At 43.5% G+C, this 12,970-nt stretch overlaps 2 protein-coding genes across 2 annotated transcripts; both read right to left on the reverse strand.

The window, feature by feature from the left end:
- Positions 1 to 1,715: 1,715 nt before the first annotated feature.
- On the reverse strand, positions 1,716 to 2,729 carry LOC103557089 (trace amine-associated receptor 5). The gene has a single exon (XM_008529438.2). It carries the CDS (start codon positions 2,727 to 2,729, stop codon positions 1,716 to 1,718), a length of 1,014 nt encoding a protein of 337 aa, XP_008527660.2.
- Positions 2,730 to 11,664: 8,935 nt separating this feature from the next.
- On the reverse strand, positions 11,665 to 12,708 carry LOC103557088 (trace amine-associated receptor 4). Its single transcript, XM_008529437.1, has one exon. The coding sequence runs from the start codon at positions 12,706 to 12,708 to the stop codon at positions 11,665 to 11,667; it is 1,044 nt and encodes a 347-aa protein (XP_008527659.1).
- Positions 12,709 to 12,970: the final 262 nt, after the last annotated feature.

Here is a 12,970-nt window from a genome sequence, read left to right on the forward strand (position 1 = left end):
GAGAGAGTAAAGGTTGTTATTTCTGAACAGTGAAGTTCCATGTTACCATGGACAGTCCACTCATTCCTTGGGGGAAATATCATTGAACATGGGTTTTCATTTGTCCAAGGGCCTAAACAGATTTTCTGGATCAACACTTTTGCTCCTTACATCCTGTCCTCCTATCAAAGAGGCTGAAGGAGCTGGGCTTCAAGTCCTGGGCCAGGAGCTCACAAGTTAAACCATCGGCTTGGGCTCCCCTTGAGGCACCCCCCCAGGTGTGATTCCTATTCTCACTCCACCCCGGGTCACTGATGATGTAACGTTGGGCCATGACACTTGTGTTCCAGAGCTTCTCTGCTTCTCTAGCACCTGAACTCTCCTATCTGAGTTGCATTTTAGTCCCACTCACAGGTTTATTCGCTGTCCAGTCTCCTCTATTATCTCGGAGATGTAGTAGGTGGCTTAGGGTTTCAAGCAAGCAGAGAGTAAAGTAGCAAACCTCTGTGAGCCTCATCTGGGGCACAAGGTAGATAGTGTCCGCCCTGCAGGGTTGTGGGCAGAAAGTGAGATTTACCACAGCTTTATTTATTGAGATGGAATATCTATGTCTGTATCTGTATCTATATCTACATCTACCTATACATCTGTACTCCAGAGACCTCAAATTAATTCATAAATAAGTTTTCCTGAAGAACAATTATTAATCTGAGAAAAGCTCAGAAAGAAATGTGGAAATCGAGTGGCTAGAGCCCTGTAGGAAAAGACTGAGGAAGAAGACAGAAGCAAGATGCACATAAAGGGTGTCCATAGCTTTACAAGTAACAGCTCCTGAGAAACATTTGGTTCAGTTCTGAGCAAGCAGGTGACATAGGTACTTTTTTGTCCAAAAACATTATATACTAGTGTCCCTGGAAAGATGGTAGGACTAACTTGTCTGATGAAAGGAAGGAGGAAATATTAAAATGATGAGACATGAATTGTTATCATTTTACAACATATTCCACATATTTTCAAGTTGCAATTGCTAAGGAAAAGGAAGAAAACATTCCATTAAGAATGTAATACATTTACTCAGCGATCGTTGAAATGGACAATGGCTTACAAACTTTTTTAGCAGTGCAGTTCCAAGGAGACAAAGGAATATTCCAAAGGAATATTTTGAAAAGGAGACACTCCAAAGAGTTGCCATGATTATAAACAGTGATATGAAATTAGGATTCAAACAATGTTTCCCTAGTCAGTTTATACAATATTTGAGCTTAAGAACACCCTAGAGAACAACCAGCACCAACTCCCTATTTTCTAGGTGAGGAAGCAGTGAAGAGGGGAGGGGGCATCCAAATATCTCCAGAGTCTGACCTGGCCCTGCCAGGTGGCACACCTGGGACAAGAACTCAGAAATCCTGACCTCAGTGCCCTTTTCCCTCCATCTCTGTATCTTAGTTGTCTCAAGGAAGTAATGAATGAGGAGCCAAACATTTACAGAGTTTTGACTTATCCAATAAATATTCAGATGACTTCACTCTCTCCTTTTCCTACGTTCTACAATAGAAACATTGAATGAAGGCAGTGCTGTTTCTCTTTCCAAATTAGGAAGTTGTTTTTCATCTCCACTTAAAGCATGCTGCCCTGGAAGCATGCCCACAGACCCATGACACCCTACAGCCCCCTGCCACATCATCACTCGTGCTTTCTGAAAGGCCCTACCCATTGCTTGCATCCAGTTCAAAGAGTCATTCTTGGTACAAATCAGTAGTGGGTGTCCGCGGTGTGAAGATCTCCCGACTCAGGAAGAGTTTGAGTGCCTTCCTGAACCACCGGTAGGAAAAGACATAGATGATGGGGTTGCAGGCTGAGTTGAAGTAAGCAAACCAGATAAAGACATCGAAGACCAGTGGTGGTGTGATAAAGTTAAGGAGGCTGTCAACCATCGTGTCAATGGTGAAGGGAAGCCAGCACAAGAGGTATATGCCCACGGTGATGCCCAGGGTCTTGGCAGCTTTTCTTTCACGTTTAAGAGCCCCAGCCAGGCTTCTGCTCAAGATGTTGATCTGCTGAACTTGCCTGGTAGCAACCATGAAGATCTTCACATACAAGCTGATCATGATGAGGCAGGGGAAAAAGAACATAGGGAAGTTTAACCAGCCCCAAAACTTGTTGAACAGCAGCTGGCAACTGCCCACACAAGGCATCTCTTCCAGCCACTGGCTGAGCCCTCTCTCGACCACATCTGTGTAGAGGAATAAGGCAGTGTAAGCTGCTGGCACCCCCCACCCTGCCAGGATGTACCTGAGGGCCACTCTGACTGTGAACTTGGAGGGGTAGAGCAGAGGCTCACAGATGGCACAGTGGCGGTCAATGGAAATGAAACAGAGATGGAAGATGGAGGTGAGGCAGAAAAGGGTGTCCAGATAGGTATGCAGGCGGCAGAGGAAGTCTCCGAAGAACCAGCAGCTCTCCACGGAGCGAATGATGCTGAAGGGCAGCACCAGCAGACCCAGCAACAGGTCAGCCAGGGCCAGAGAAAGCAATAAGAGGTTGGTGGGAGTGTGAAGTGCCTTGAAGTAGGCCACAGCAAGCACCACAAACAAATTTCCTAGGACTGTAATCAGCATGCCTGCTGCACAAGCCAGGTAGATCACCAACTGGATGCCCAGTGGATGGACCCTCCTGGGGCAAGACCCATTCCCCTGGTAGCAGAACGCCGCGGGGTGTCCTTCAGCACCTCGGTCAAGGACAGTGCTCATCTATGGTTTCTACTCTTCCTCTCTCTGGGAACCAGCCATCTGTTCCATCAAAAAAAAAAATTTTTTTTTTCTTTATCTGCTAAATGATTAGGAAGTGAGACCTAGAGGAGGAACTGAAGGGCGGTTTGGAACCGGGTACGATCTCCCTGGAACTGAATCAAAGGCACCTGAGAGTCAAATGCAGTGCGGGATTCCAGGTCTCATGAGAGTTCCTTCTGCTACTCCTGTTTTGTCTGAAACCAGGACAAACAGTGCTCCTTTCTAGCACTTTTGAAACGAGTGAAGACAAGATCCTTAAGAAAGAGAAGAAGGATGTAAGTTAAATGTTTCCTCAAAGAAAAAGCTGGCTATGTCACAGTAGGTAGCATGCAATTATTGAGAGATTATCTGCTCCCTTTGGATAAGTTACCTGTTGTCGAATGTAAAGTGAGATTTAAATTATGGGTCTAACCAAGTGAAGAATTAATTCTAGTCAACAAATCATTGCCTGGGAAAGGAGTAACTTCTGGCTTGTCCCCTCAAGGTTTAAATAACTTGACAATGAAATCAGCAGATTAAGCTTTTTAATTATATGTCAACTCTTCCCAAGCAAAGAATTAGGCACACACATAATTAAAAGAATAGAGAACTGCCCTATTTCAGTTTCGCCTGCAGCACAATTTCTAAAGATAACACCCAGTGTTTATACATCTTGTAAGAACTATCTGTTAGGAAAAAGTAGTTTATCTGTCTGAACACTAGTCTATGAAATTTTAAATGAGTTTGAATAAATTAAACTCAAGATTTCTAGGCGACTTACAGACAGAAGAATCAGAATCACTTCTTAAGAAGTCCTTCTTGGCACAGGTGGACATAGGTATGTAGAATCCTGTTCCATCAGCAAAGATGACAGATGTGCCATCAGTTAATGATTTTATACTCCAGATAGAAACTACTCCTCCAGGTGCATGTCATGCAGATGAGTGCTGAAGGAGCGCCAAGGGACCTAATTCGCACTGTTCACAAGTCTTAGTAATTTAAGGCTCCTTCTCAGTACAGGATCATTTATCCTGCCAATTAATTAGAGATGAAAATCAAAGACACTGGATTTAAATAATCTTTTTAAGTTCTGTTTTTAGTGAGTCCCATATATCCCTGCTGCCTTAGGATAATTTGTGTACATTTCTCTCAACATGAGAAATAGTTGAGATTAATCGATCATCAGCCCTTTGGTTTGTGGCCCCTGCATTAGATTCCTCATGGTGTGCTAGTTAAAGGAATCACAGTAGATGAAACAGTTCACCTGGACACAGGAGAGTTAGATTCTTGTTCCTCCACTTCCTAACCATCACTTATTGTCTTCCTCCCTTCATCTCCCCACTTGTGAGAGCATCTACAAGTAGACTCATTTCTGTACCTCACATGGATGTTACTGAGGAAAATAACACATTCAATCATAGTCTGCTTTCTCTGATTCTTGATACCAAGTCTCCAGAAGTTGGAATGCCTTTTTGTGGCCTTGGGGAAATTTTTCCACAATATAAGTGAAACCGATGCTGCAAATGACAGAAATCTAAAGGTGGCAGGGCCTGTGGGAAAAGGTGGGAAGGTCAAAAAAAATGAAAAAGGTTGCCAAGCACCTCCACCTCCTCCAAAGAGCCCAGGCTAAACCCAGTGGAGACTGGTGCAAACCTGCCTTCTTGTATGAAGCCCACGTGGGTAGAAATAGATTTCTGAACTCAATCAGACCAGGAAGGATCCTGCATGACCACATACCAGGACACCCCTTATTTTACAAGTCATAATCCACGTGCAGTCAGCCAGGGAGTTCCAGGGCTCTAAAGCTAATCTGATCGAGAATCTGTAAAAAATAGGAACAAATGTCTTACAGCTGGAATAAGCCCTGAAGAATGAAACTCTCAGAAAGGATTTTTGGTTCTGGGATATATTAGATCAAACCTGAATTGCAATGTTCAATCACAAATATATTTGGAGATGGAGAATTTTATGAAGACTGTTTCCAGTTGGGTGATCTCTGTGTCAGAGCTTACCTAACCCTCTGTGCCCAGTTTTCTCATCTGTTAATTGATATAATACAATACCCACACCACAATTTTGTCATGAAGATTAATGAGCTAAAATTCACAAGGTGGTAAGAACCGTTGCTGTCACAGAGAAAGCCAAGTTGGGCAGACAAGAGTGTGAATGGATATCTAGTCCAGATCCTCTGTTAACCTTCCCAAGTTAGGGCTCTTATCTCCTCTCCCACTGACTTTTAGAAATACATTCCACTTACATAACAAGTAGCAGCAAAAGTAACTGGATTTGGATCTTCTACATTTTATTGTTTACATCGGGATCCATTAATGCTCCATTTCCACAGCTTTCCCGAAAGCGGTTGTATATTTTAGAAATGGGAAATAAGGGTAAGTGAAATATTAATCAGGTCGTCAAAAGTGTTGTTGAGATTTAGGATTCTATTCTAACAGTTTGTCTTGCTACTCCACAACACTGAAACTCCCAGGCTCGGCTGCAAGACAGGAATGGTAATGCCTTCCAGGTGAAGAGCAGTGTCAGGCGCCCTCACAATAAGTTGTAAGTGTTGGTCAAGCAGAGAGAACGGCTACTGGGAGATATTCTACAAAAGGAAAAATCTACCTGAAGTCCCTGCAGGAACCACATCTCCTCCGCGGTGTGTGGGACAGGCAGGCAGTCAGCTCCTAACTAAGAATCACCTCTGTCCACATTTGCAATCTGAAACAGCAACCACCATTGATGACTAAGGGCAGAGAGAATGAGGATTTTTTTTTTAACACAAAGAATAGTAAAAGCAATTCTCTTAAAGATACAAATAAAGCAGCAATTCCTGATCTGTTTAGGGAGGACAAGACTTCTGCTTTTAGTAGCACCTCTGCCATCCAGTCAAGATCAATTCCATGTAGATGAAGAGGGAGACGCTGCTCTGCAGTGGACAAGGCAACGAGCACGGGCTGTACAGAGGACAGACCTGGTCTGCAAGCTTGTGATCCTTGGAAAGCTTGCCCAACCTCTTGGAGGAACAGGGGTTCTAGCCTCGACGCTATAGGAAGCGTTAAGAAGATTAAATAAAATAACTCATACTGCTCATCTGGAACACAGTGGACACAATATCAGTTCATTTCTCCTATCTCTTTTATTTTGTATTCTCTCTGACTTGACGTACCCTATTTTGGATATTTCCTTATTTTGTAAATTTCTTTTTTCATGTTGCTTTTTAAATGGCTCTTGAGGAATCCATGTGTTTAGTGTGCTGATAAACATCATGAATACAGGAACATTTCATCTCCCGCGAGTCTCCCCAGTGCACCTTGTAGAGCCTGCACTGTGCTTTCCTGCGAGTGATTCCTCTCCGCTCTCCAAAGACTCGGTCATGTGTTCCACCCACACCCATCTTTAACACTCTGTATTTCCTTCTTTTATGGCAGCTCTGGAGCCACTGGCCTGTGGTTTCCCCTTTACTTCCTGTGTCCCCACTAAGCATCACCTTCATGGGATGAGAGACTGTGCCTTATTTACCACTACAACCTGTTAAAGAAAGGAACAACAGGCCCAAAATGGAGTCATGTGATATCCAAATATCACAGCTCCTCCTAAGTTTGAACACACCATTGTATGTTTGGGCAAATTGTATTTTTCATAAGGATTTCATACGATATTAAGGATTATTACTTTACTATCATTTATGACCAGAAATGCCACTATCGAATTTTAGAAACCAAATTGGTTTTCATATTTCCCCCAACATTAATCAATTATAATAAGACTCTGCATTAATTACGATAACCTGAACTTATGAAGCTGGGTGGAAGTGTTTTTAGCAAACGCTCACACTGGCACACCCACCACAGGATTGGAAACTCCTTGTTCTAGCCTGCTGTCTATGGACAGTCTTTGCCTGCCTTTGAGAACAATTAGGCCAGTATAGTTCTCAATTTCTCCATATCAGTCTTTGCAATCATTCACAGAGATTTTACGTTTCCAATTAGAAATGTAAATAACATTTAAATGTGATAAAATCTATTAGCAGGGACCAGCCCGGTGGCGTGGCAGTTAAGTTCTGTTTCCATGGCCCAGTGTTAGCCATTTTGGATCCTAGGTTTGGACTTACACACCACTCATCAAGCCATGCTGTGGTAGGCGCCCCATATGTAAAGTAGAGGAAGATGGGCATGGATGCTAGCTCAGGGCTAATATTTCTTAAAAAAAAAAAAAGCTCTTGGCATACTTGCTGAATGGAAATAAAAATAAATTTTAATGAAACTCTCATTTGAAAGATCTATTAGTTAATCACTTGTTGCCTATTTTAGAAAAACTACCAGATATTTACAATTTTTGTTCCACCCTTAAAAGAATCTGTGAAAAACTCTCTCCTATTAAAGAAATGGCTTTTAAAAATCTTTAAAAGAAAAAATTAATAATGATAAGAATTTATTGAATGTTTCTTGTTTACAAAACCCATTGATCCGCACAGCGACAGAGCAGGGATTACTGTTCTTGTCTCACAGATTAGGAAGTGAAGCTAAAGTGGTCGCCCAAGGTCTCTCACTGAGTAACTGGTCCAGCTGGGACCTGAGTCTGTCCTGCTCCCCAACCCAGCCCTCTCTATTATGTTATACCTCAAAAGGATGCAAATCTTGAAAAACTGCCTTTCCATCTTCACAACAATTTCGTTCCCTGTTGTCCACAAGTAGCTTCTGCTGATTACCACAGGTCCTTGTTAATTGGGCAAGAACAGGAGGAGGGATCAGTGAGAAGAAGCAAGATTGGGTTTTGAAAGCATGGTTTTGAGCTGATGGACTGAGGAGCAAAGGGCAAACACAAGAAGTTATTTGTCCTGAGAACTGGAGGTTCAAATATCGTTTGCATTCACTGTTATCTCTAAAATAACGGAGATTAAAAAGTAAGCGTTTCCTGTTCAGCACAGACTTCAGGGCCAGTCTGGGCTGTGTCCATGAAGTGGATCCCACAATGTGTCCTGAAGTGAGACCACTAGGAGGACCGTCCAGGGGTGCCAGTTCCTCTTCCTACATCTTTTCTTCCATTCTCCTTCCTCTAAACAAGCCCTGTCTGTCATCCCAAAGGCCATTCCAGAGCCCACATGGATCATTTTTATTAGTGTGTGATGAGAGACTGAAGCAGCTAACACAGGTTATATGAAGCCACTTTCTAGCTCAGCAATAATCCAGGAGAGGTAGTATTATATTAATCATTATATTTAGACTGGATTTGCTTAATTTGCATCTCTTCATTCATATGACTATTAAAACCAAAACATTATCATTTGGCAGGGAGGAGACGGTTCCAATCTAGTATTGGAGATTGCAGTCTGTTTCAGTGCCTCCCTCTCACCTGATGGAGAAATCAAGCCTCGTAACCGGGCACTCAAGGTGCTCCCAGTGCCCTCCTGACACCCTTGCAGCTTCATCTCCCCACATTGTGAGGCTGACCTGATTCTATTCTCACACAAATACCCTGCAGTTTCTTTAGCTTGTTTCGTTTCCTGTGATGAATGGTGCTCTGCCAACCTAAGCTGAGAACTGCGTCTCCAGAATCCCTTTGTGGGTGTGATTCCAAGTCAGAGGAAATTTGGGCAGATCTGGAAAGCAGAAATGCAGGTGCAGCATCGTTCTGCAGGTGTTTGCAGGCAGACTCAGGGATGGACAGACAGGGTACCTGCCCGCTTCCAGCCTGGCCTCCCTCCTGTCTGCTGACACTACCACCAAACTCCTGGGGAAGGACCCACTGAGGCAGCAGCTGGCCGGAGGCAACAGTGCCAGACTCCTCTACAAGCTCTGACTTTGGAGGCCCACTTCAAGCAGTTGGAAGTTGGTCCTTACTTAACCTGATGACACTTTCCTTTGGCCTAAAAGGCAAGCCGTCTTCTCTGAAGCCCAAGCTGGGCTAAAGTTTCCTTTTCCGTTCTCGCCTAGCTTCCTGCAGTGTAATCAAGTGGCTATAGTGTCTCCTATTAGACCATAAACCCCTTGAGGCCAAGACCCCAGTTTCATTCATCTCTGAAGCACAAGTACTCAGAACAGCACTGACACAGAGTCAATGCTCAGTGTTTGTTGGACTGAGTGTCTTTCCAGGCAGAGAGCACAGCATCCCTGGCAGTCACCATCCGCCTGAGATAACGGCTGCTCTGTGCAACCTGGATGAGTCCTGGGAAGCAGAGCACTGGGTTAGGAATCAGGATGGGATGGTCCACTTTTCCTTGGACCAGCCTGGGAAGAGCATGTGGAGCTGTTTTGAGAAACGATTGAGCTGATGTTTGTGGAAACCCTTTGTAAGTTACAGAAGTCCTTCATTGAGGTCAGGAATGGTTATGACTGCAGCAGAAGCTCCACCTGCTCCTTCACTCCTCCTCTGTTGAGCTCTGCTCCTGCTGGGCAAAAGGAAGTGCTGGTCTCCAAAAATGACCACCCCATGTCCTCAGACCCCAGCTCCTTGATATCAGTAACACATTTCATGTTATTCTGAGGATCGAATGAGGAAATGGAGGTGTGCTGAATGGACGGCTGCACTTCCTGATCAGTCCCTCAGATTTCACAGTCCAGATGTCTTTGCTGAGTTCCCAACGAGGAAGGCAGGGTCATCATGAAGGCCAATTGTAAGATGCTGCTGCCATCATAAGGGGGTCTACTGCCCCATCAGGCCCCGCAATGAGGTCTAACTTGGCCTGATGCCTGAGCCTGTTCCTTGGATCCTTCGAAAGGAAGGAGTACCTTGGGACCAGCCCAGTGGCCTAGTGGTTAAGTTCGCAGGTTCAAATCCTGGGCATGAATCTACACACTGCTCATCAAGCCATGCTATGGTGGCATCCCACATACAAAATAGAGGATGATTGGCACATATGTTAGCTCAGCAACAATCTTCCTCAAGCAAAAAGTGAAAGACTGGCAAAAGATGTTAGCTCAGGGCCAACTTTCCTCACAAAAAAAAAAAGAAAAGAGTACCTTAGCCTCTGAATATTGCTTCAGGATGAGGGGCAGAGGCAGTCTTCTCCTGCAGGATTAAATTACTGCAACCAGAAGAGAATAAACCAATACTCTCTCAAACATCTTAAAATCCAAGTTTGATTTCAAATACTATCCTGTGATAATGTAAGTTCCTGAAACATCTCAGGACTTGTACATACTGTATTTAAATTATCAAATTACAAGTACTGACCCTGAGAAGCTATAAATGTTTAACAGAACACGCAGATCAAGAGGGTATTGGGAATTCCTAACTGAATCAGAGATGTTATTAAACGTGTTTTGAAGTAACCAATAGTTTCCCAATAGATAGACTGGATCAAGGGTAGTTCCAAAAAACCAAAAGTGTCCATAAAAGCATTTAGGATCTATATATGTGAACATCAGAAACCCTAGGATTAGATGTCCTACCCAGAGGTGTGATGTCCTTTGGCCAGGTCAGAGAACAGAGGGAGTTTGTCACCAAATATTCTGATGTTACTACAAGAATTACTGTAATAAAATACTCTTAACATTAAAACCTATGGTAATCGTAGCAGGTTTTCTCTTTGCAATCTACCAGTGCCTTAAGGTTCTTGTTGTGAAAAGCAATCTTACTTCCTGCAAAAATAGGCAAAGATTGATGAATGAATTACTCCAGCCATGTGTAAACAGATTCTAAGTTTGTGAGTATATTCTACTGGGCTGGAAGAGTCCTTCTATTGAACATCCCTACTTAAAAATTTCCCAATCTGCCCATACACAGAATAGTGAACAACATTTCTACATGGCCAAACCTTTTATAAAACACTTGCTCTATTGAGGCCTTGGGAAAGGGAAGAGAAGACCTCAGGTCCATCCTCAGGAAGTTCACATATGAGCGTGAAGCTCATTCTGACTGCTGCAAAGACTTCTGAGTCAGTGAGTCATTTTCCACTGTGTGCCTCTGCTGGCCTGTCCCCAAGTTCCCCAGCACAACGTTGTGCACATGTGACCAAAGCCTGTTAGAACAGGGATTAAATTCAGTTCAATTTCTTCTGTACAAACAAGCTCTTTCCTTCATCTTCCCTCTCAAGGACAGGAGCCCCTATTATCCAACATCCTTTGTTATACCGTGAATTTGAGTGGCTCTCTCCCATTTTCCTCAAAGTTTCTGTGTTTTAGTTATCCAGTGAATGTGTTCAGAGATTTTTATGGGAGAAGCACCATGCTCAGTCTTGGTGAGTAATTAGTGTGTGCACACACACTTGAAAAGATGGACACACCACGTATATGTACATACAAGCCAAGTGTATGTATAGATCAAAACTATATACTGAGAGAAAGAATATATTTCCAAACTCTTTATCCGTCCATCTCATTTAATAAGACAGTCCAATTTAATCAAAATATTGCAAACCTCACATTAATTCTTTTAGACAAGAAGCTTAAGTCAGACCAATTAAATTGGAAGCAATTCTAGTTGTGTGCTTCCTTCTCCACTTCATGTCACTCACATGCTCCGTAACTCAGGCCCCAGTGTGGCCAAGCTCCCTCCCACTCCTCTAAGATGCAACAACAATCTCAAGAAAGATTTAGATCAACTCAGTTCGACATGGCTGTCAATGAGTGTGAGGATTGACTGTCTCCTCTTATGATGTTTACAAGAAAAAAAGAAGAGCCCTATTTGATTTAAGCCAAAGAAATGAAATTCTAAGTCTCTAATTTTGGAAATTTGGGATTTAGTAAGCCTTCAGAGAGAGTTTCTTTTTATTGGAGGTGCCTTCCCCAGAACCCCAGAAATTGGCCACAGTGGTACCTTTGGCATACCCAGAAGACTGGATCTAGTGCTCCTACTTAGGCATCTGTTACCCCAACTGGAAGAATGTACTGATCTCATTCCTCCATGTCCCTATCTTTGGGTGGAAAGAGCATCCAAGATTCCCTATCAGGAAAGAATCTTAGAGAATGGACAGCATTGCCTAAGCATGTGCAGGAAACAGGCTCAGCGTGGAAGAGTCAGGGCAGAAGACCCTTCCTGAGACAATCACTCTTAATGCCCTGCGAAACCAAGGATAAAACATGCCATATATAATGGGATTGAAAGTAGAATTGAAATAACCCAGCCAGAGGAAGACATTGTACAAATCTTCAGGAGTTGTAAAATTGATGAAAGGGTCTGTGATTGTCAAGACAAAAAAGGGCAGCCAGCATAACACAAACACTCCCACGACTATGCCTAAAGTCTTGGTGGCCTTGCTTTCCTTTTTGGATGCTGCTTTCATTTTGCTTTCTGACCTAACCTGTTTCATCAGGGGACCTGTGCCAATTTGCTTAGCATGCTTCTGGGCTACCGTGAAAATGTATATGTAAATCCCCATCATTACAGTTCCAGGGAGAAAGAAGGCTATAAAGGAGGCCAGCACTCCCCAGAGTTTGTTAAATATCAACACACACAAACCTGTGCAGTCAATGGCTGCAACAAAATCTTCTGCACCAATTATGTTTAATTCTGAGAAAACCAGGCCAAGGGCAAAAAAGATTGGAATAGACCAACTGATGAATAGAAAGACCTCTATGACAGGGATGGTGATTTTGGTGACATAATGCAAAGGGTCACAGACAGCATAGTAGCGGTCCACGGAGATGAAGCAGAGGTGAAAAATAGAGGTGGTACAGAGCATGATGTCGCAGCAGCTGTGGACTTTGCAGAAGAGATCCCCAAAGTACCAGCAGGATTCGATGGACCTGATCATGCTGAAGGGCATGACCACGCAGCTCAGCAGAAAGTCAGTGGTGGCCATGGAGAGGATCAGGAAGTTGGTCGGGGAGTGGAGCTGCTTGAAGTGGGCAATGGAAATGATCACAACCAGGTTGCCCAGCATGGTCATTACTATAGCACCAATCATGACAACGTACATGGCACAGACACTCAGCACAGACCTCACATTTCTAGGGCAAGAATTGTTAACCAAAGCAAAGCAAAACTGTACTTCTTGGGTATTCCCAATGTCAGGTGAATTCATCTTCTTTGTCCCATGGGTGCTGTGAGCCTTTTACAAAAGTACTGTTTCTCTCTCCTTTCTGTGAAAGAAAGAGGAAAAATAATAAAAATGGTTGGCAGCGCAACTTTTCAGAGTGGCCCAGCTAGCTGTATTTCCAATCCCAGGTTAAACTTCCTGGGGTCAGCCAGATGGCATAGTGGTTAAGTTCACCCGCTCACTTCGGTGGCCCCTGGGTTTGCGGGTTTGGACCCTGGGTGTGGACCTTCAGGCTGCCCGTCAAGCC

The sequence above is a fragment of the Equus przewalskii genome, chromosome 9 (assembly GCF_037783145.1).
Source record: "Equus przewalskii isolate Varuska chromosome 9, EquPr2, whole genome shotgun sequence".
Lineage (NCBI taxonomy): Eukaryota > Metazoa > Chordata > Mammalia > Perissodactyla > Equidae > Equus > Equus przewalskii.

Excerpts from the sequence above, each read along its gene's own strand:
- LOC103557089 (XM_008529438.2), bottom strand. The coding sequence starts at position 2,729 with ATGAGCACTGTCCTTGACCGAGGTGCTGAAGGACACCCCGCGGCGTTC.
- LOC103557088 (XM_008529437.1), bottom strand. The coding sequence starts at position 12,708 with ATGAATTCACCTGACATTGGGAATACCCAAGAAGTACAGTTTTGCTTT.